Source organism: Somniosus microcephalus, chromosome 11 (genome assembly GCF_052327205.1).
Source record: "Somniosus microcephalus isolate GS21.2 chromosome 11, FLI_Smic_1.0, whole genome shotgun sequence".
In the NCBI taxonomy this organism is placed as follows: domain Eukaryota; kingdom Metazoa; phylum Chordata; class Chondrichthyes; order Squaliformes; family Somniosidae; genus Somniosus; species Somniosus microcephalus.
In genome coordinates, this window is record NC_140997.1 from 110146248 (window position 1) to 110170880 (window position 24633).

At 48.1% G+C, this 24633-nt stretch overlaps 2 protein-coding genes across 2 annotated transcripts in view; one reads left to right on the top strand and one right to left on the bottom strand.

Moving 5' to 3' along the window:
* LOC147110825 (NCK-interacting protein with SH3 domain-like) overlaps positions 1–21596 on the top strand; it is a 31155-nt gene extending 9559 nt beyond the window's left edge. Inside the window, exons 3-4 of the mRNA XM_086001186.1 lie at positions 9103–9189; positions 21393–21596. Coding sequence (XP_085857312.1) covers positions 9103–9189; positions 21393–21581 — 276 coding nt within the window. The 3' untranslated portion in view covers positions 21582–21596. The remainder of the gene's footprint in view (positions 1–9102; positions 9190–21392) is intronic.
* nckipsd (NCK interacting protein with SH3 domain) overlaps positions 1–24633 on the bottom strand; it is a 282238-nt gene that overhangs the window by 245108 nt on the left and 12497 nt on the right. The gene's annotated exons all lie outside the window — the stretch shown is intronic.

Genomic DNA, 24633 nt, shown 5'->3' on the forward strand with positions numbered 1-24633 from the left:
CCTTCACACTACTGAGTCAGAGCAGGGAGACTTGAGAAGAACATTGAGGTAACTGTCGAGAATCATTTAAACTAGACAAGTGGGGGGACAGTAGCGAGACGTTATGGGGGAGAAGGTTGACAACTGGAGGGTGTGGACACACCAAACCCGAGAGGTTATATGGACTGGAGACCAGGGGCAGGCAGGCACTGCAGCTCATGGAAGGTGGGAGATCCATATTAGAAAGAAAGAAAGATTTGCATTTCTAGAGCGCCTTTCATGACCGCCGGACGTCTCAAAGCGCTTTACAGCCAATGAAGTACTTTTGAAGTGGAGTCACCTGTAATGTGGCAGTCAATTTGTGCACAGCAAGCTCCCACAAATAGCAATGTTATAATTAACTGATAAACTGTTTTTGTTATGTTGGTTGAGGGATAAGTATTGGCCAGGACACCGGGGATAGCTCCCCTGCTTTTCTTCGAAATAGTGCCATGCGATCTTTTACGTCAACCTGAGAGAGCAGACAGGGCCTCGGTTTAACATCTCATCTGAAAGACGGCACCTCCGACAGTGCAGCACTCCCTCAGCACTGCACTGGAGTGTCAGCCTAGCTTTCTGCTCAAGTCCCTGGAGTGGAGCTTGAACCCACAACCTTCTGACTCGGAGGCGAGTGTGATACCAGCTGAGCCACAGCTGGCACTGATTAAGATATATGTATATGAATGAATTCTAGAAACGTTAAAGAAAGAAGATTTTGCATTTATATAACACCTTCCACAACCTCAGGACATCCCAAAATATATTCAAGGCTGAGATCAAAAGATTTTTGGACCCTAGGGGAATCAAGGGATATGGAGATCGGGCGGGAAAGGAGTTGAGGCTTGAGGGGCCGCCTGGCCTCATCCTGCTTCTAATTCTTATGTTCTTAAAATGCTTCACAGCCAGTTAATTCATTTTGCAGTGTAGTTACTGTTGTAATGCTGCAGCTAATTTGTGCACAGCAAGCTCCCACAAACAGCAATGAGATAAATGGTCAGATAATCTGTTTCTGTGGTGTTGGTGAAGGATAAATATTAGCCAGGACACTGGGAGAACCTCCCTGCACCTCTTTGAATAGTGCATTGGATCTTATACATCCATCCATCAGTGCTGCACTCCTCAGTACTGCACTGGAGTGTCAGCCGAGATTTTGTGCTCAAATCTCTGGTGTGCAGCTTGAACCTACAACCTTCTGACTGAGAGGGTAGAGTGCTACCACTGAGCTACAGTTGATGCAGGGGTACAAGGGAACCTAAATATACATCAAGGGGAGGAATTTAATGGATTTAATAGAAGTTAAAAGAAATTGGTAATGGAGAATATAATAGGACTTAAAATAGACAACTGACTGTTTCCATCCTAGGAAACTGCAGATGAGTTAGTCATGGTTTTTCCAAAACTTTCTAGATTCACTTTAGGTTTGAATTAGAAAATTACAAATGTCACTCCATTATTTAAAAAGAGAGGGAGGGAGAAATGAGGTAACTATAGGGATGTCAGTTTAACATCAGTTGTGGGGAAGTTTCTGGACTCTACCATCAGAGACAGAGTGACTGAGCATTTGGTCAGGCATAACCTGATCAGAGTGAGTCAGCATGGATTTGTGAAGGGTAGGTCATGTCTAATTAATATAGTTGAATTTTCTGAGGAGGCCACTAACATGGTGGATAAGGGACTGTCTATGGATGTTGTCTATATGGGCTTCCAGAAGGCATTTGATAAGATTCTGCACAAGAGATTAATAGCAAAAATAAAAGCGACGGAATTGGAGGTAACCTTGTGGCATGGGTTGGTAATTGGTTAGGAGGTAGGGGGACAGAGGTAGGGGGACAGAGGTAATGTGCTCTGATTGGCAGGATGTGACCAGTGGTGTTCCCCAGGGACCTGTACTAATTCAGATGTAGTCCGTGGTCAGGGACAGGAGGGTGTGACTATGAGCGAGGCAGGTACGGGGATCCAGGAGGTAGTGTTGGAGGAGCCGCAGCCCTTGCTCTTGTCCAACAGGTTCGAGGCTCTTACTCCTTGTGAGGACAGGAGCAGGGACTGCAGGGAGGATGAGCAACCTGGCCACAGCACCGTGGAACGGGGGGGCCATTCAAGTGGGGGGAGTAAAAAGAAATGTTGTAGTGGTAAGGGATAGTATCATAAGGGGGATAGATAGGGTTCTTTGCAGCCGAGAGCGAGAGTCCCGAAGGTTGTGTTGACTGCCCAGTGCCAAGGTTAAGGACATCTCCTCTGGGCTGGAGAGAAACTTGGAGTGGGAGGGGGAGGATCCAGTTGTCGTGGTCCATGTTGGTACCAACGACATAGATAGGACAAGGAAAGAGGTTCTGCTGAGGGAGTATGAGCAGCTCGGGGCCAAATTAAAAAGCAGAACCACAAGGGTAATAATCTCTGGATTACTACCTGAGCCACGAGCAAATTTGGCTAGGGTAAATAAAATCAGAGAGTTAAATACGTGGCTCAAAGACTGGTGTGGGGGAAATGGGTTTTGCTTCTTGGGACACTGGCACCAGTACTGGGACAGGAGAGAGCTGTTCCGTTGGGCCGGACTTCACTTGGCCAGTGCTGGGACTAGAATCCTGGCGAATCGAATAACTAGGGCTGTAGAGAGGGCTTTAAACTAATTAGCGGGGGGGAGGTTTCAAGAGAGCGAAAAATAAAAATGTCAGTGGAGAAGGCAATAGAGCAAAGTAGCAGTGGGGAAATTAAAAACCAGAGCGTGTCAGGAAGGGACAGAATATATAAAGATAAAGGTAAAGTAGTAAAGGGGGTAAAAGCAGGAATAAATTGTCACAAAACATATTTAAAAGTTCTTTATCTGAATGCACGCAGCATTCGTAACAAAATAGACAAGTTGACGGTACAAATAACTACACATGGGTATGATCTGGTGGCCATTACAGGAACATGGCTGCGAAGTGACAATGACTGGGAACTAAACATCCAGGGGTATTTGAGTATTAGGAAGGACAGACAGGAAGGAAAGGGAGGTGGGGTGGCTATGTTAATAAAGGATGGAATCACTGCAATAGTGAGAAATTATATTGGGTCAAAGGATCAGGATAGTGAAACAGTTTGGGTGGAGATAAGGAATAATAAGGGGAAAAAGTCACTAGTGGGCGTAGTCTATAGGCCTCCTAACAGTTGCAACTCTATTGGTCGGAGTATAAATCAGGAAATAATTGGGGCTTGTAATAAGGGAACAGCTATAATCATGGGAGATTTTAACTTTCATATTGACTGGACAAATCAAATTGGGCAGGGCAGCCTTGAGGAAGAGTTCATAGAGTGCATTAGCTACGGGTTCCTTGAGCAGTATGTAACTGAACCAACCAGGGGACAGGCAATCTTAGATCTGGTCCTGTGTAATGAGACAGGATTAATAAAAAATGTCTTAGTAAAGGATCCCCTTGGTATGAGTGACCATAACATGGTTGAATTCCAAATTCAGTTGGAGGGCGAGAGAGTTGGATCTCAAACCAGCGTACTAAACTTAAATAAAGGAGACTATGAAGGTATGAGAGCAGAGTTGACTAAAGTGGACTGGGAAAATAGATTAAGGTGTAAGACTGTACAGGAGCAGTGGTGTACATTCAAGGAGACATTTCACAACTTTCAAGAAAAATATATTCCACTGAGGAAAAAGGGGCGTAAAAGAAAAGACAAAAAACAAGGGCATATAAAGTAGCCAAATCTAATGGGAGGCTAGAAGATTGGGAAGCATTTAAAAGCCAGCAAAGAATAACTAAAAGATTAATTAAGAAAGGGAAGATAGATTATGAAAGTAAACTAGCAAAAAATATAAAAACAGATAGCAAGAGTTTCTACAGTTATATAAAAAGAAAAAGGGTGGCTAAATTGAATGTTGGTCCCTTAGAGGACGAGACCGGGAAATTAGTAGTGGGGAACATGGAGATGGCAAATACGCTGAACAAATATTTTGTATCAGTCTTTACAGTAGAGGACACTAAAAATATCCCAACACTGGACAAACGGGGGGCTATAGGGGGGGGAGGAGCTAAACACGATTAAAATCACTAAAGCGATGGTACTCGGTAAGATAATGGGACTTAAGGCGGATAAATCCCCTGGACCTGATGGCTCACATCCTAGGGTCTTGAGAGAAGTAGCGGATGCATTGGTGGTAATTTTCCAAAACTCCCTGGATTCAGGAAAGGTCCCAGCAGATTGGAAAACTGCTAATGTAACGCTCTTATTTAAAAAGGGAGGTAGACAAAAGGCTGGAAACTATAGACCAGTTAGCCTTACATCTGTGGTTGGTAAAATGTTGGAGTCCATTATTAAGGAAGCAGTAACAGTACATTTGGATAAGCATAATTTAATCGGACAGAGTCAGCATGGTTTTATGAAGGGGAAGTCATGTTTGACAAATTTGCTCGAATTCTTTGAGGACGTAACAAACAGGGTGGATAAAGGGGAACCAGTGGATGTGGTGTATTTGGACTTCCAAAAGGTATTTGACAAGGTGCCACACAAAAGATTACTGCACAAGATAAAAAATCACGGGATTGGGGGTAATATACTGGCATGGGTGGAAGATTGGCTATCTAACAGAAAACAGAGAGTTGGGGATAAATGGTTCATTCTCGGGTTGGCAATCAGTAACTAGTGGTGTTCCGCAGGGGTCAGTGTTGGGACCCCAACTCTTTACAATCTATATTAACGATTTGGAGGGGGGGACCAAGTGCAACATATCCAAGTTTGCCGACGATACAAAGATGGGAGGGAAAGCAGTGAGTGAGGAGGACATAAAAAACCTGCAAAAGGACATAGACAGGCTAAGTGAATGGGCAGAAATTTGGCAGATGGAATATAATGTTGGAAAGCGTGAGGTTATGCACTTTGGCAGAAAAAATCAAAGAGCAAGTTATTATCTAAATGGAAAGAAACTGCAAAGTGCCACAGTACAAAGGGATCTGGGGGTCCTGGTGCATGAAACACAGAAGGTTAGTATGCAGGTACAGCAGGTGATCAGGAAGGCCAATGGAATCTTGGCTTTTATTGCAAGGGGGATGGAGTATAAAAGCAGGGAAGCCTTGCTTCAGTTATACAGGGTACTGGTGAGGCCACATCTGGAATTTTGCGTACAGTTTTTGTTTCCATATTTAAGAAAAGATATACTTGCTCTCGAGGCAGTTCAGAGAAGGTTCACTCGGTTGATTCCGGAGATGAGGGGGTTGACTTATGAGGAAAGGTTGAGTAGGTTGGGCCTCCACTCATTGGAATTCAGAAGAATGAGAGGCGATCTTATCGAAACATATAAGATTGTGAGGGGATTGATCGGGTGGATGCGGTGAGGATTTTTCCACTGATGGGTGAGACTAGAACTAGGGGGCATAATCTTAGAATAAGGGGCTGCCGTTTCAAAACTGAGATGAGGAGAAACTTCTTCACTCAGAGGGTAGTAAATCTATGGAATTTGCTACCTCAGAGAGCTGTGGAAGCTGCAACATTAAATAAATTTAAAACAGAGATAGACAGTTTCCTTTAGATAAGGGAATTAAGGGTTATGGGGAGCGGGCAGGGAAGTGGACGTGAGTCTAGGTTCGGATCAGCCATGATCCTATTGAATGGCGTTGCAGGCCCAAGGGGCCGTATGGCCTACTCCTGCTCCTACTTATGTTCTTATGTACTGGGGCCTCAGCATTTTACCATATATATCAATGATGACAGATGAAGGAAAAAAGAGTTGTCTATCCAAGTTTTCAGATGACACCATGGAGGCACAGTAAATTGTGTAGATGGGAGCAGGAAGTTACAAAGGGACATAAATGGGTTAAGTGAGTGGGGAAAACTATGGGAAAGTGTGAGGCCATCTGGCTTTGGATCCGGGAAAGACAAATGGGAACATTTTCTTCATGGCAAGAGACTAGAAACTGGAGGAGCAATGGGATTTTGGCGTCCATGTACACAAATTACAAAAAACGAGTGCACAGGTAAATCAAAAAGGTTAATGGAGGGGTTGTAATATGGAAGTGAGGCTTCCATTGTACAGAGCCTTGGTCAGACCCCATCTGGACACTGCGTTCAGTTTTGGCACTGCAGCTCAGGAAGAATATACTGGCCTTGAAGGGGATACAGTTCTGATTCAGTAGAATGATACCAGGGGTTAAAGTGTTAAATTATGAGGACATATTGCACAAACTTGGCTTGTATTCCCTTGAGTTTAGAAGGTTGAGGGGTGATCTAATTGAGGTCTTCAAAATGAGAAAGGGATTCAATAGGGTAGTTACAGAGAAACTATTTCCTCTGGTGGAGGAATCCAGAACAAGAGGACACAATCTTAAAATTAGATCTAGGCTGTTCTGGAGTGAAATCAGGAAGCAATTTTTCTCACACAGAGTAGTGGAAATCTGAAAATCTCTCTCAAAAGGCTGTGAATGCTGGAGATCAATTGAAATTTTCAAGGCTGAGATCGATAGATTTTTGCTGCGTAAGGATACCAAGGGATCTGGAGCTAAGGTGAGTAAATGGAGTTGAGGTACAGATCAACCATGGTGTTAATAGAATGGTGGAGCAGGCTGGCGGGGCTGAATGGCCTCCTCCTGTTCCATTGCTGTCTCCCAGCTGCTCGGCAGCTGCTGGGGATTCCTTTATCTGCTCAATAAGAGCGAGGGAACATACATAGAAATATAGAAGATAGGAGCAGGAGTAGGCCATTCGGCCCCTCGAGCCTGCTCCGCCATTCAATGCGATCATGGCTGATCATCTAAATTCAGTACCCGGCCCCTGCTTTCTCCCCATACCCCTTGATACCTTTAGCCTTAAGAAATATATCCAACTCCTTCTTGAATATATTTAATGAACTGGCCTCCACCACCTTCTGTGGTAGAGAGTTGCACAGGTTCACCGCTCTCTGGGTGAAGAAATTCCTCCTCATTTCTGTCCTAAATGGCCTACCCTTTATCCTTAGACTGTGTCCCCTGGTTCTGGACTCCCCGACCATCGGGAACATCCTTCCTGCATCTAGTCTGTCCAGTCCTGTCAGAATTTTATAAGTTTCAGTGAGATCACCTCTCATTCTTCTAAACTCCAGCGAGTACAAGTCCAATCGACCCAATCTCTCCTCATACGCCATTCCTGCCATCCCAGGTATCAGCCTGGTGAATCTTCGCTGAACTCCTTCCATGGCAAGAACATCCTTCCTCCGATAAGGCGACCAAAACTGCACACAATACTCAAGATGTGGTCTCACCAAGGCCCTGTACAACTGCAGCAAGACATCCTTCTTCCTGTACTCAAACCCTCTCGCTATGAAGGCCAACATACCATTTGCCTTCTTAACTGCATGCTTACCTTCAGCGACTTATGCACAAGGACACCCAGGTCTCATTGCACTTCCCCTTCTCCCAATCTATTGCCATTTAGATAATCTGCCTTCCTGTTTTTGCCTCCAAAGTGGATAATCTCACATTTATCCACGTTATATTGCATCTGCCATGTTTCTGCCCAATCACCCAACATGTCCAAATCATCCTGGAGTTTCTCGACATCCTCCTCACAGCACACACGCCCACCCAGCTTTGTGTCGTCTGCAAATTTGGAGATATTACATCTAGTTCCCTTGTCCAGATCATTTATTTATATATATAATAGCTGGGGTCCAAGGACCAATCCCTGCGGTATCCCACTAGTCACTGCCCGCCATTCGGAAAAAGACCCGTTTATTCCAACTCTTTGCTTTCTGTCTGCTAACCAGTTCTCTATCCAAGTCAATACCTTGCCCCCAATCCCATGTGCCTTAACTTTACATGCTAATCTCTTATGCGGGATATTATCGAAGGCCTTCTGAAAGTCCAAATACACCACATCCACCGGTTCTCCCTTTATCTATTTTACCAGTTACATCCTCAAAAAATTCCAGTAGATTAGTCAAGCACGATGTACCTTTTGTGAATCCATGTTGACTTTGTCCGATCCTGTCACTGTTTTCCAAGTGCTTTGCTATTCCATCTTTTATAATAATGGACGCTAACATTTTCCCCACGACCGATGTCAGGCTTACCGGTCTGTAATTCCCTGTTTTCTCTCTACCACCTTTTTTGAATAGTGGGGTAACATTAGCTACCCTCCAATCCATGGGTACTGTTCCAGATTCCATCGAATGTTGGAAGATGATCAGCAATGCATCTACTATTTCGAGGGCCACTTCCTTAAGTACCCTAGGATGTAGATTATCAGGCCCTGGGGATTTATTGGCCTTCAGTCCCATCAATTTCCCTAACACCATTTCCTTACAAATACTGATTTCTTTCAGTTCCTCCCCTTCATCAGACACTATGTTCCCCGGCATCTCTGGGAGGTTATTTGTGTCCTCCTTTGTGAAGACAGAACCAAAATATGTATTTAGTTGGTCTGCCATTTCTTTGTTCCCCATTATAAATTCCCCTGATTCTGATTGCAAGAGACCTACGCTTGACTTCACCAATCTTTTTCTCTTCACATATCTATAAAAGCTTTTACAGTCTGTTTTTATGTTCCCTGAAAGCTTACTCTCATATTCTATTTTCCCCTTCTTAATTAATCCCTTTGTCCTCCTTTGTTGAATCCTAAACTGCTCCCAATCCTCAGGATTATTGCTTTTTCTGGCCAATTTATATGTCCTCTCCTTGGATCTTATGCTATCCCTAAACATAGTACTAATGACACTCATGAAATGACCATGGTGAGATGCCAGTTAGTGACATTCATGAACAACAAACTCAGCAGGGAGCCAGTGGTTCACCAAATATGATCGGGTGTGAGGTCATAGACTCAGCAACTACATGTGTGGAGTGGGTGGGAAGAGAACAGAGCTGGGGGAGGCTATCATAGAACCTGGTGGATGGTGTATTGTCTGGAGCCCACACACAGCACAATGATCCTGTACTTGGTCTCTCCTTTGGTCTTGTTGCTTATTTATTTCTCGGTTCCAGCTGCCTTATTTTTTTACTGACAAATTAAACAGATCATTTCAGAAGCAAGAAAACATTGTATTCCAATCAATACAGGGAAGTGTTGGGTCTCAGAGAGATTCTATACATCACCAACTAGTCTTATTGTTTCTCTTTCCTCTCTCAGACTGATGCAGATCCAGAAGTTTGTAAGAGGATGACCAAGAAGAACCGCTTTGAACCAATTCTTTCACTTATTGCTTACTATCAGATGGTAAGAGTACATACTTGAAGATTGGGTGTTGGAGTGTGGAGAATGTATGTGATGAAATATGCCATTCATCAGGCACTGTATTCCCTGTGTTTAGTTTAGTTTCAGTTTCATTTCCTTACCTGTATTGTATTGTGTGTAGGGCTCCGCCCATACCTGGCCCCTACTTAAGCAAGCCCCAGCGTGTCTCACAGCAGTACAGCAGATCTCTGGATGAGAGACACTTCTCCAATGTGTATTACTTTCCGTGTTAATAAAAGCCTTGCTTTGCTCCGTTAACGTCGAGTCTCGGATTCATTGAGGCACATCAATTTTATTAACTCAATTTTCAACGCAATGGACCAACTCTTGAAACCCGAACGTTTGGATTTGGACCCGCATGCTTCGGACGCATCGGCACGATTCGGACACTGGTTTAAGTGTATGGAATTCTTCCTGGACAATTCCGCAGCCATCACAGGCGCTACGGACGCTGAGAGTATGAAACTCGGAATCCTGCGGAATTGGGTAAGCCACCGGGTTTACCCCCTCATCCAAGACGCCGACACGTACCCGGCCGCCTGCGACATCCTAAAGGTGCATTACCAGCAGCCTACGAATGAGGTGTACGCTAGGCATCTGCTTGCTACTCGCACACAGCGCCCTGGGGAATCGCTGGATGAGTTCCTAGTCACCCTGAAAACGCTTGGCAAAGACTGCAAGTGCCAAGATGTAAAAGCCGCAGTGTACACTGACGAGCTTGTTCGTGATGCCTTTATCGCAGGCCTCAGCTCCACTTACATCCGGCAGAGACTACTGGAAAAAACGGGATTGGACCTGAAACAGGCTGTGGACACAGCGCGATCCCTGGATGTGGCCCAGAGAAACTCGGACGCCTACTCTTCGGCCCACGCCGCCACGTGTGCACCAAGGGCGCCGCCATCTTGGAAGGCATCTTCCCCGCCCGGCAGCCCGACACCGTCGGGGTCCCGCTCTCCCCCCAGAAGCCCTACGACAGCCGCGACGTGTCGGGGCCCCAACTACTTTTGCGGGCAGCCGAAGCACATCAGAAACCTGTGCCCGGCGAAAGGCACCACCTGCTTTAAGTGCGGTAAGAAGGGGCACTTCGGGAAGGTGTGCAGAGGGAACCCCGCTGGAAAACCCGCCACCGCCGCGTGTGCGCCGTGGGAGCGGCCATCTTGGACGCCATCTTGCCCGACCTCGTGGGGTCCGCCATCTTGTGAGCAGACAGCGTGGACGCCATCTTGTCTCGATCAGGGCCCTACAGTGGCATCGGTCACAGTGGACCAGACCAGACCGCACCCGCTATCCAAATCAATGGTGGACATCGAGGTAAACGGGTGCGGGGTTAAATGTTTAATTGACAGTGGAAGCACGGAGAGTTTTATCCACCCTGAACTAGCACAACAACTCTCTCTAACGGTGGTCCCTGCTCGGGGCACCATCTCTATGGCTGATAAAACCCAGACATCGACCATTATGGGTTACTGCGCGGTACAATTGTCCGTTAACGGAACTGTATACGATAATTTTAAATTACTAATCATGAAGAATCTATGTGCGAGCGTGATCTTGGGCCTGGATTTCCAGTGCCACCACCAAAGCATCACGCTCAATTACGGTGGGTCCCAGCCGCCCCTCACAGTGTGCGGTCTGACTACCCTGAAGGTAAAGCCACCTTCGCTATTCGCGAACCTTACTCCCAACTGCCGGCCAATAGCGACCAAAAGCAGGAGGTACAGCTGGGAGGACAAGCGGTTTATCGCGACCGAGGTAGACAGGCTCCTGAAGGAGCGCATTATCGAACGCAGCAACAGCCCGTGGCGCGCCCAAGTGGTGGTGGTGAGGGGTAGCGAGAAGAAGCGGATGGTGATAGATTATAGCCAGACGGTTAATCTATACACCCAGCTAGACGCCTACCCGCTACCCCGCATATCCGAGATGGTGAACCAAATCGCCCAATACCGGGTGTTCTCCACCATCGACCTCAAGTCAGCGTACCACCAGCTCCCTATCAGACCAGAGGACCGCCCGTACACCGCCTTCGAGGCGAACGGACGCCTCTACCAATTCCTTAGAGTCCCCTTTGGGGTGACGAATGGGGTCTCGGTCTTCCAGAGGGAGATGGACCGCATGGTCGATGACCACCACTTGCAGGCAACCTTCCCCTACCTCGACAACGTCACCATCTGCGGTCACAACCAGCAGGATCACGACTCGAACCTCGAGAGGTTCCTGAAAACCGCACAAAAACTCAACCTCACTTACAACGAGGACAAGTGCGTTTTCAACACCACGCGCCTCTGCATACTAGGCAGCGTGGTGGAGAATGGGGAAATCGGACCAGACCCCGACCGATTTGCGCCCCCTACGGGAGCTCCCCCTGCCCAACACTCCCAAAGCCCTGAAAAGGTGCCGGGGGTTATTTTCTTATTATGCCCAATGGGTCCCCAACTACTCCGACAAAGCCTGCCCCCCTCTTGAAAGCATCCTCTTTTCCGCTCTCTGCTGAGGCCCACGCCGCCTTCAAAAGCATTAAGCGGGATATTGAGCGGGCCACGCTACAGGCAGTGGACGAGAACACTCCCTTTCAAGTGGAAAGTGATGCGTCTGACTTTGGCGGGGCGGCCCGTAGCTGTCTTCTCGAGGACCCTCCAAGGGCCCGAGATCAGACACTCCTCCGTGGAAAAGGAGGCCCAAGCCATCGTGGAGGCAGTGCGCCACTGGCGGCACTACCTAGCCGGCAAACGCTTCACCCTACTTACCGACCAGCGGTCGGTAGCGTTTATGTTCAATAATAAACAGAGGGGGAAGATTAAAAATGATAAGATTCTTAGGTGGCGGATCGAGCTCTCCACCTTCGAGTATGACATCATTTACCGGCCAGGGGCCCTTAACGAATCCCCCGACGCCCTCTCACGAGGGATGTGTGCCAGCGCCACCGGGGATCGGCTACAGACCCTCCACAACGACCTCTGCCACCCAGGGGTCACACGGCTGTTCCACTTCATAAAGTGCCGCAACTTACCCTACTCGATTGAGGAAGTTCGGTCTCTGACCAGGAACTGCCGCACTTGCGCTGAGTGCAAGCCTCGGTTCTACCGCCCAGATAGAGCCCACTTAATCAAAGCTACACGGCCCTTTGAGCGGCTCAGCTTAGATTTCAAGGGCCCCCTCCCGTCAGTCGACCGCAATGTTTACTTCCTGAACATTGTGGACGAATACTCCCGTTTCCCATTCGCCTTCCCCTGCCCAGACATGACCAGCGCCACGGTCATTAAATGCCTCAACAGCCTGTTTGGTATGCCGAGCTACATCCATACGGATAGGGGGGGCGTCCTTCATGAGTGAAGAGCTACGCCAGTACATGTTGTCCAGGGGGATCGCCACGAGCCGTACCACCAGCTACAACCCCCAGGGTAACGGCCAGGTGGAGCGAGAGAACGGGACAGTATGGAAAGCAGTCACTCTAGCTCTAAGGACCAAGGGCCTCCCTATCTCCCGCTGGCAGGAAGTCCTCCCAGATGTGCTCCATTCGATACGGTCACTATTGTGTACTGCCACTAATGCCACGCCTCATGAACGAATGTTTGTCTTTCCCCGGAAATCCACCTCAGGCGTATCCATGCTGTCATGGCTCTCCACCCCAGGTCCGGTATTTGTACGAAGGCATGTGAGGGGCCACAAGACGGACCCCCTCGTGGAGTCAGTGCACCTACTCCACGCCAACCCCCAATACGCGTATGTCCGGCACGCCAACGGAAGGGAGGACACCGTGTCCATAAAAGACGTCGCCCCAGCCGGTAACGACAACAACCACGACAACAACAGCAACAACGATCACAGCAATTCTTACCCACCCACTATCCTTTCACCACCCCCGGAAGAACATCGACCAACGGTGCCCCCACCAACTACCCCTTCAACAACCCTGGCGGCGCCCCCGGCAGAGACCCAGGAGGCCACCGGGGACACCCAGCCGACACCCGCGGCACCACAACAGCTACGTCGGTCACAGAGGACTATCAAACCCCCGAACAGACTAAATCTGTAGAAGGGGTGAATGTGATGAAATATGCCATTCATCAGGCACTGTATTCCCTGTGTTTAGTTTAGTTTCAGTTTCATTTCCTTACCTGTATTGTATTGTGTGTAGGGCTCCGCCCATACCTGGCCCCTACTTAAGCAAGCCCCAGCGTGTCTCACAGCAGTACAGCAGATCTCTGGATGAGAGACACTTCTCCAATGTGTATTACTTTCCGTGTTAATAAAAGCCTTGCTTTGCTCCGTTAACGTCGAGTCTCGGATTCATTGAGGCACATCAGTGTGCATGGTGCGCCAAAGGGGGATATCCTTTGCACTTTCCAGTATTACATTTTGGACTTACTTTGTAAATTATTTTTCTGATTTCTCTCCTTTACTCAAAGCTTGACCAAGAGTAAATGCAGATGGTGCTCTGCCCTGCCTTTGCCAGTGTTGGTGGTGAGGAAGTTCCTGATGGTGCAAACAATGATATAGAACAGCAATGGGGAACATTTAAAACTGTGTTCAACAGAGTCCAGGAAAAATATATTCCGCTAAAAAACAAGAACAAGTTACAGTGTAGGGAACTATGAGCACGTAGCCCTGGTCGCTACTATGTTTAACATCTAAATTTTAGCATGGTAGGAGATCATTCAGCCCTTCTTCCTTGCACTGAATTTAGGTGCCTTTTGAGGCCTAATTTTATACAGTCCCATCTCTCTGCTTTTCCCCCTCACTAATTCCATCTCCCTGCTTTTTCCCACATCCTCCAGTGTTCCTCCTGCTGAAATTACTCCACACCTTTCTGAATGCTTTCATTGATTTTGCATCAGTCACCACTTGTGACAAAGCACTCCATGTAACCAGAATGCAGTGTAAAAGTTTCTTCCTCTTTCTGTATTTGATGTTTATCTTGAGATTTATATCTTTGATTTACCTAATCTATGTTAACCTTGTGTGTTCCTTTTATTATTTTGTCCATCTCTATCAAATCTTCACTCAAGTCTTCAGTTTGAGAGAATATAGCCGTAGCTATTCTTGTTTTTCAAAATAACTCAGGACCCACTTGTAGTGAGATGGCCAAAGCTGCACGCAATATTTTAGATGTGGCCTAACCATCATTTTCAGTAATCATCGCCGGGGAGGCGAGGATAACCCTCCATGCTCAACAACTGTCCACAGTAAACTGGGCAAATCTGTTAATGGGTAAAACGACAGATCATCAGTGGGAGGTGTTCTAAAACAAATTTAACGTGATACAGAACCAGTGTATACCCCGAAGGGGCAAGAGCTCGATTTCCCAAACAAAACAGCCATGGATGACTAAAGAGGTCAGGGACAACATAAAACTAAAAGGAAAATGCAAAAACTAGCATCGATCCTGACAAAGAATCAGGTGACTAAACAGATAGTAAGAGCTACGGAAAGGGAGTATGAAAAGAAATTTGCAAGGACTATCAAAATCAACACACAAAATGTTTACAAGTAGGAAAAAGAGGGTGGTCAGGGGCAATGTGGCCCCTTCAAAAATTGCTAATGGTGACATTGTAAATGAAAATAGGGAAATGGCGGACATGTTGAATAATTACATTGCGACAATATTTACAGTAGGACAAGAGGATAGCCTGCTAGATATCCCAAGGAAACTAATCATGAATCAGGGATGGGGACTTGCCTAAATTAACATAAGCAAAATAACAATAACAACAACAACTTGTATAGCGCCTTTAACATAGTAAAACGTCACAAGGTGCTTCACAGGAGTGTTACAAGACAAAAATTGACACCGAGCCACAAGAAATTAGGGCAGATGGCTAAAAGTTTGGTCAAAGAGGTAGGTTTTAAGGAGTGTCTTAAAGGAGGAAAGAGAGGTTTAGGCAGGGAATTCCAGAGCCTAGGCAACAGAAGGCACGGCCACCAAAGGTTGAGTGATTATAAACAGGGATGCTCAAGAGGGCAGAATTAGAGGAGCACAGATATCTCTTTTGGGGGGGGGGGGGGCGGGGTTTGTGGGGCTGAATGAGATTAGAGATAGGGAGGGGCGAGGGCATAGAGGGATTTGAAAACAAAGATGAGAATTTTGAAATCGAGGCGTTACTTAACCGGGAGCCAATGTAGGTCATCAAGCACAAGGGTGATGGGTGAACGGGATTGGTGCGAGTTAGGACACGGGCAGCCGAGTTTTGGATGACCTCAAGTTTACGTAGGGTGGAATGTGGGAGGCCAGCCAGGAATAGTCAAGTTTAGAGGTAACAAAGGAATGGACGAGGGTTTCAGCAGCAGATGAGCTGAGGCAGGGGCGGAGATGGGCAATGTTACGGAGGTGGAAATAGGCCATCTTACTTATGGCATGGATATATCGTGGGAAGCTCATTTCAGGGTCAAATATGACACCAAAGTTGCAAACAGTCTGGTTCAGCCTCAGACAGATGCTAGGGAGAGGGATGGAATCGGTGGCTTGGTAACAGTGTGTGTGGCGGGGACCAAAATCAATGGCTTCGGTCTTCCAAATATTTAATTGGAGAAAACTTCTGCTCCAGTACTGGATGTCAGACAAGCAGTGTGTCAATTTAGAGACTGTGGAGGGGTCGAGAGAAGTGGTGGTGAGGTAGAGCTGGGTGTCGTCAGCATACATGTGGAAACTGACGCCATGTTTTCGGATGATGTCGCCAAGGAGCAGCATGTAGATGAGAAATAGGAGGGGGCCAAGGATAGATCCTTGGGGGACCCCAGAGGTAATGATGCAGGAGTGGGAAGAGAAGCCATTGCAGGTGATTTCCTGGCTACAATTAGATAGTTAAGAATAGAACCAGACGAGTGCAGTCTCACCCAGCTGGATGATGGTGGAGAGGCGTTGGAGGAGGATGGAGTGGTCAACCATGTCAAAGGCTGCAGACAGGTCAAGAAGGACAAAGAGGGATAGTTCACCTTTGTCACAGTCACAAAAGATGTAATTTGTGACTTTGATGAGTGCTGTTTCAGTACTGTGGTAGGGCAGAAACCGTATTGGAGAGATTCAAACATGGAGTTCTGGAAAAGATGGGCACGGATTTGGGAGGTGACAACACATTCAAGGACTTTGGAGAGGAAAGGGAGGTTGGAGATGGGGGCGTAGTTTGCAAGAACAGAGGGGTCAAGGGTTGGTTTTTTGAGGAGAGGGGTGATGATGGCAGATTTGAGGGAGAGGGGGACAATACTTGAGAGAGAACCATTAACAATGTCAGCTAACATGGGAGCCTGAAAAGGAAGTTGGGTGGTCAGCAGTTTAGTGGGGATAGGGTCGAGGGAGCAGGAAGTGAGTCTCGTGGTGAGTGTGGAGAGGTCAAGAGGGGAGATTGGAGAGAAACTGGAGGAAGATGCGAGTTCATGGCTAGGGCAGGGGTGAACTTTAGAGGAAGTTTGGCCCAGGAGTCTAGGGGAAGGAAGGGATGTGACAGACGCAGCTGATCGGATGGTCTCAATCTTAGAGACAAAGAAGTCCATGAGCTCCTTGCACTTGTTGTTGGAGGTGAGTGTGGAGGGGTTTAAGAAGACGGTTAGCAGTAGAAAAGAGTAGCCGGGGGATATCTTTGCATTCCAGAATGATCCTGGAATAGTGAGCAGTTTTGGCAGACGAGAGCAGGACCCGATAATGCTTTGTGGTCCAGCCAGATCTGGCGGTGAATGGCTAAACCAGTTGTCCACCATATCCGTTCAAGTCTGTGTCCCTTGGACTTGCAGGAGCGAAGATGTGGGTCATACCAGGGGTAACGACCAGGGTGAGAGAGAGTAATGGTTTTAATAGGGACTAGGGCATCAAAGCTGGTGGTGAGGGTGTGGTTGAGCAGATCGGTAGCTGCAGAAATGTCGTGAATGGAGAGCCAAAGGCTAGACAGTTGGGAGAGTTTTTTCCAGGGGCAGACACAGAAGGAAGTAGGGTTAGGTAGGGGAAGGGGGATGTGGGTGGAAAGTGATACAAGGAAATGGCCAGAGATGGCCTTATCTTCGATTGGCACGGTGGGAGTAGCAAGGCCTCGAGAGATAGCAAGGTCAAGGGGGTGGCTGTGAATATGGATTGGGATGTTCACATGGAGGGAGCGATTAAGGGAGGATAGAAGGGTGGTGAACTCAGAGGAGAGAGAGGATGATGAATTGAGATGGAGGTTGAAATCACCGAGGATGAGAAGTCACTTGGTGCAGAGACTGAGGGAGGAAAGCAGTGAGGATATCTCGGTATTAACATTTTTATGGTACTTGGGTGGTCGGTAGAGAACGAGAATTTTAAATGAGAGGTGAGAGGAGTGGAACCGGGTGAGATGCTCAAAGGAGGAGAAAGTGCCAGAGGAATAGAGGGACAGAAGCAGGTGTGATTTGGTGATGAGAGCCACACTGCTACCACGGCAGTCTGGGCAGAAGAAAATAATGACACTAAAGAGTTGACAAATCCCCAGGACCAGATAGTTTCCCTCCCAGGGTTTTAAAGGAAGCAGGTGAGAACGTTGCAGATGCCTCAACTATAATCTTCCAAAGTTCTCCAGATTCAGGAACCGTTCCTTTAGATTAGAAAATTGTGTATGTCACTCTGCTATTTAGGAAAGGTGAGCGAGGGAAACCAGGGAATTATAGACCAGTTAGCCTAACATCTGTTGTCGGGAAATTACCAGAGTCTATAATAATAGTTAGTGACTGAACACCTTGAAAATTTTCATCTGATCAGAGAGAACCAGCATGGATTTGTGAAAGCTAGGTCATGCCTGACGAACCTGATTGAACAGGTGACTAAAGTAGTGGACAGGGGAATGTCTACGGATGTTATTTATATGGACTTCCATAGGCATTTGATAATGTCCCTCATAAGAGACTGTCAGCTGAAGTTGAAGCTCATGGAATTGAAGGCAAATTGTTGACCTGGTTAGGAAATTGGCTGAGCAGCAGGAAACAGAGAGTAGAGATAATGAGCAGGTACTCTAAAAGGATGTGACTAGTGGTATCCCGCAAGGATCTGTGTTGGGGCCTCAACTATTCACCGTATTTATTAACAACTTAGATGATGAAATAGAAAGCCACATATCGAAGTTTGCCGATGACACAAAGATAGGTGCCATTTTAAGCAGTGTAGATGGAAGCATAAAATTATAGAGATTGTGGCTCAGAACTTGGTGTCGGGGGCTTGCCGCGCGTGCAAGCCCCCAATGTGCACTTACCCGGCGCGCCGACATCTGAAACCTGGCCCGCAGTGGATTTCCTGTAAGTGGCCCGGTTCTGATCTCGGCGCGCTGTGCTAACCTGACCCAGCGGCGTAGTTAGTACAATGTGCCGGCTGGGATCAGGTGAGCACTGTTCAGCCAATCAGGGGAGGGGAAACTTCATTCATAAGTTTGATAGTAAAGACTGTCAAACTCATGAAAAGTACGGCACCCCAAAACACTACTTAAACTTTAAATAAAATTTTAAAAAGCATCCCAATAATTAAATTAACTATGAATAACTTTAAAAAACTATTTTAAACAATTAATCAAATTTTTGAAAAAAATAAATTTTTAAAAAATAGGGTCTAAAACTAAACTTAACTTACTGTAGATTCTTTAAAAATAATAAACCTGTGGAAAAAGAAATTCTAAATTGTACTAAAAGACCACTTACCTGTAAAACTAAGTACTTACGTGTGGTTTTTCAATGCGTTAAAACCGGAGCCCTTTACACATGCGCAAATCTGTAAAAATACAGGAAATCCAAGTTGCACGCGCTGCCCAATACTGCGCATGCGTTCAGCCTCTTAACCCCTTGGGTCAGAGGACAGGAAATGCCGGTTTTCAGCGCATGCGCTGTGCATGCTGAAAACCGGCAATTCCTCCTGGCACACGTGTGAGTACCCTGTCCGTACTCACGCGTTGTGACAGGAATTACTGGGCCATTAATAGATTAAGTGAATAGGCAAAACTGTGGCAAATGGATTTCAATATAGGCAAGTGTGAGGTCATCTACTTTGGACCTAAAACGGATAGAACAGAATACTTTCTAAATGGTGAAAATCTAAAAATAAAGCGACTTGGGGGGTCTGGGTACATAGATCATTAAAATGTCATTAACAGGTATAGAAAATAATCAAAAAGGCTAATGGAATGCTGGCATTTATATCTAGAGGACTAGAATGCAAGGGGGTAGAAGTTATGCTGCAGCTATACAAAACCCTGGTTAGGCCACACCTGGAGTACTGTGAGCAGTTCTGGGCGTCACACCTTAGGAAGGATATATTGGTCTTGGAGGGAGTGCAGCGTAGGTTTACCAGAATGATACCTGGACTCCAAGGGTTAAATTATGAGGAGAGATTACACAAACTAGGGTTGTATTCCCTGGAATTTAGAAGGTTAAGGGGTGATCTGATCAAAGTTTTCAGGATATTAAGGGGAACAGATAGGGTAGATGGAGAGAAACTATTTCCACTGGTTGGGGATTCTAGGACTAGGCGGCACAGTCTAAAGATTAGAGGCAGGCCTTCTAAACGCAAAGGATGGTAGAAGAGTCTAAAGATTAGAGGCAGGCCTTCTAAACGCAAAGGATGGTAGAAGTTTGGAACTTTCTTCCGTAAACGGCTGTTGATGCTGGGTCAGTTAATTTTAAATCTGAGGTTGAAAGATTTTTGTTAAGCAAAGGTATTAAGGGATATGGGGCAAAGGTGGGTATATGGAGTTAGGTCGCAGATCAGCCATGATCTCATTGAATGGTGGAATAGGCTCGAGGGGCTAAATGGCCTACTCCTATTCCTATAAACATGACACTGACTGAAGGAGTTCTGAAGCTTCTCTGAATTCCTGTAATACTTGAGATCCTTTCATCTTTTCCTCCTCCTACTTGACTTCTCGTTCCCAACTACTCTCACTCATTGTTCTGAATATTCCATCTTTGGTGTCAAAACACCTTCATTTATACTTCGGATTCACAAAGGAAATTCCTTTGAATTAAATTCAACCAATCTCTACAATCCACCTCCTTTCAAATATCTGCAATGGCCAATCGGAGTGACATATTTTCTGGCAGAGGTTTCCTTATATGGTGATAACTATCTTAGACAGGCCCACGAGTGCTTATATTGAACAACAGGGAGGAAAAGATTGATCCATTTGCTGCAAGTGTACTTAATTTATTGTCCATAAATACCTATAGTAAATCAACCCAGATAAGGACGGTCTTCAGGGACTTCCGAGAGATTTCTTTCCTGTTGTTTTGGCCAAATGGGCAACAGAGAAAGGTAAAGAATTACCACTTTTGTGATCATCTTGAAGGCAAATTATTGACCTGGATAGGAGATTGGTTAGTCAGTAGAAGACAGAGAGTAGGGAAAATGGGTATGCACTCGAATTGGAAGGAAGTGACTAGTGACTAGCGCTTGGCAGGACTGTGGAGTTGGGGGAAGCACTGCTACTCCTGACGCCACAGGAACATTTCTTTTCATTTAAATTTTAGGCCACAACAACACCTCAAGAATCCTGAGTGAGGCAGGCCCGGCTCCTGCTCCACTCAATCGAAAAATATTCCTGCAAAGGGGCACAGAACAGATGTTCATGCCTCATTCACATTGTACGGGGCCTAAAGCCTGTTTTAGACACCTGCAAAGCTGCCTTTACGAATATGGTGGTATCTGTAACATGGGCACAGGACATGGCGCTCCAAAATTGGTCCATTTTGCCCCCATTTGCCACCTGGAAAATGGGCGCAACCAGATCCAATTTATACCCCTGTCTTCAGACCTAAATAGTTTTGCGTTGTTTACCATTGCATGCAGATTGGGCAGTGCAGGGTATGAGGGGGATTAGACTACAGTCTGCCAGTTACAGTTGTTGACGTACTGTCCCAATTATACCGAGAGTGCAATCTCGGGCATTGGGATCAGAATGTGCAACTTGGCTGCGTCACCTCTTAAAATGTGCTATTTTAATAAGTTGCTCAACTATGTTATCAAGTTTAATGTTGATTATTCTGAAATTATATTTAGTAAAAACTAGATGAGATAAAATTCCATCAGTATTATATCTCTGAAGCATGTACTCTGAGAACTTCAAAAGAGATGATTGTGAGCAGCAGCTGAAGACCTAATGAACACTGACAGTACTGTGGGGCTGGGGAGACGTATTAATACAGAACACTAATGGCCAGTGCCAGTGTGCTATGTGCACTGACTTATCCTTTGTCCCGTTCTGTCCCAGGAACACCGGGTCGCCTTGCGCCTGTTCTTGCTGAAGTGTTTTGGAGCCATGTGTAACCTGGATGCAGCCATCATCTCCACATTGGCAAACTCTGTGCTGCCAATGGAACTGGCACGAGACATGCAATCTGACACCAAAGGTAGGCAAGTGTGCCAGGAAATCCACAGACCTGTGATTAAAAAGAACTGAGTGTTTGAAATGAAGCACATGGCTTTGTACAGATTTTATGTTAATTTGGAGGAGTTGGAGTTGATGATGACTTATGATATTGTAATTCAGCTGATAAAAGCTAAGATAACCAGGTATTAAAATATGAAAGTGATTCTCAGACCCTCCCCTTACAGCATATGACTGTGCTAAACAGCCACTGTTGCAATTTGTAAAACACACTGGGTTCATCCAAAACCATCCATTATTGGATGTCAAACTCCCAGACTGAAACATCTCCAAAAGATCTCTCAGCCCCTCCTCAACTTCCACCAGCGCTGCCTCACTTCCCTAATCTAGTTGCTGTTGAGATACCGCGGCAAACGTGGGAGTCGAGACCAGAGTTAGTGAAACACAACTGCTTTAATCAACCTCATGGCAAAGAGGAACTGGAAAAGCCCGCGCAACCACTTAAATACTCCCCAGACAGGAAGTGCTCCCGGCAGCCTGTCCCTGCGGGAAACAAGTTGCTGGAGGAGAGGGCCCCTGGCTGGGGGCGTCTGCTTAAACTGTCCGTGCCGCCGTGAGCGGATTATGTCCAGTGGTGGCGTGTCGCCACAGAGCTCCCCCCAGAATCCGCTTAGGAGGAGTGGACGAGTCGTGACGGTGGTCTAATGGTTCTGCCGGAGCGGCTCTGAGTGGTCGCCGGTCTACTTGGTGGGGCCGGGCGGTTCGCCGCCGGCTGTGCTGGCTTGCTGGCGGGACGGCCTCTAGTTGGAGGTCGGGCCACGGGGACCTGTTCCCCTGGTTCTGTGTGTGCTGATTTGAGCCGGTCGATGGAGACTGTGTCGACCCTGTCGCCGAGTCGCAGCTTGAAGACCTTGTCCCCGGTTTGTAGTACCTCGTACGGTCCGTCGTACGGGGGTCGCAGGGGTCCGCGGTGCGCGTCGTGTCGCACGAAGACGAAGCGTGCCTGCTTTAAGTTTGGCGGGACGTGAGGTGCGAGTTCGCCGTGTCGGTTGACCGGAAGTAGGGTGAACTGTTGAGCGGAAGAGAAAGAGTTGAGCCGCTGCTGTTCGGCCGACCAAGGCGTGGTAGCCTCCGGAAGGAATTTGCCTGGGACGCGCAGCGGTTGTCTGTAGACTAACTCCGCTGCCGAGGACTGGAGGTCTTCCTTGACCGCAGTGCGTAGGCCTAGTAGCACCCACGGTAGGCGGTCAGTCCAGGTACTGTCCTGCAGGCCGGCGCGGAGTGAGGCCTTGAGTGACCTGTGGAAGCGTTCACAAAGCCCGTTGGCCTGCGGGTGGTACGCCATGGTTCGGTGGAGCGTCACCCTGGGGTTGCGTGCTGTGGCCGTCCAGAGTTCGGAGGTGAACTGGGCGCCTCTGTCGGAGGTTATGTCGGCTGGTACGCCGAACCTTGCGACCCAGGTGTTAACGAACGCTCTGGCGATGTCGGCTGTGGTGGTGGAGGGCAGCGGCACTGCCTCAGGCCAGCGTGTGTAGCGGTCGACCATCGTGAGGAGATAAGTTTGGCCTTGCGATGGCGGCAGAGGACCGACGATGTCGGCGTGTACGTGGTCGAAGCGGCGGCTGGGTACCTCGAAGTCTCCCAGGGGTGCTTTTGTGTGTAGCTGTACCTTAGCCCGTTGGCAGGCGAGGCAGGAGGTGGCCCAAGTCCGAACATCTTTGCTGAGGCCGCGCCAGACGAAACGCTGGGAGAGGAGTTTGACGGATGCGCGAGCGCGTGTAGCGCGTCGAAGATGCGGCGGCGCCAGGTTGCAGGGACGACCGGCCTGGGTTGGCCGAGTGAGACGTCGCAAGTGACTGCCGTGGCTTCGGGCCCGTGCGCGACCTTGGCTAGGCGTAGCCCTGGCAGGCTGGTAGCCGCCGAGAGGAGGTCTGGGTCCGTGAGCTGGGCCGCTGCTAGTTGCGCGTAGTCGACCGCGAGGTGATTCGCGCAGATGGCGGGACGGGAAAGGCAGTCGGCGACAACGTTGTCTCTACCGGAGACGTGCTGGATGTCCGTAGTAAACTCGGACACGGCCGCGAGCTGGCGTTGCTGCCTAGCGGACCAGGGTTCGGTGTGCTTGGCCATCGCGTATGTGAGCGGCTTGTGGTCCACGTACGCAGTGAAGGGGCGGCCCTCCAGGAGGAACCTGAAATGGTGGACCGACAGGTGGAGCGCGAGAAGCTCGTGGTCGAAAGTAGAGTATTTGACCTCTGGGGGGTGCAGTTGGCGGCTGTAGAAGGCAAGTGGCTGCCACGCGCCATTGACCCACTGCTCGAACACGGCTCCGACCGCGTGGTCGGAGGCGTCGGTGGTGAGCACGACCCAGGCATCGGCCTTCGGGTGCGCGAGCAGGGTGGCGTCAGCGATCGCGTTTTTGGTGGCGTCGAAGGCGGCTGACGTGTCAGTGGTCCAGGCTACAGCCATCTTGCCGGATTTACCTCAGAGGGAGTCGTATAGGGGCTTCATGAGGGCTGCAGCGCTGGGGATGAACCTGTTGTAGAAGTTCACCATCCCGAGGAACTCCTGGAGGCCCTTGATGGTCTTGGGGCGGGGGAATTGCTGGACGGCCTGCACCTTGTTGGGCAGGGGGACGGCCCCAGCAGGGGTGATGTGGTGACTGAGAAAATCGATCTCGGTTAGGCCGAATTGGCACTTCGCCGGGCTGAGGATGAGCCCGTGTTGGGCTAGGCGCCTGAACAGGATGCGAATGTGTTCGAGGTGTTCCTGATGGGAGGAGCTGGCCACGAGAATGTCGTCCAGATAGACGAATAGGAAGTTCAGGTCCCGGAGGACTGAGTCCATAAGGCGCTGGAAAGCCTGGGCTGCATTCTTGAGGCTGAAGGGCATCCTCAGGAACTCGAACAGGCCGAATGGGGTGATGATGGCTGTTTTGAGGATGTCCGCGGGGTGTACGGGACTTGGTGGTAACCGCGCACCAGGTCGACCTTGGAAAAGACGGTTCGTCCGGCCAGTCGGGCCGAGAAGTCCTGGATGTGCGGCACCGGGTATCGTTCGGGGGTGGTGGCGTCGTTGAGGCGGCGGTAGTCCCCGCAAGGGCGCTAGCCTCCGCCGGGCTTGGGGG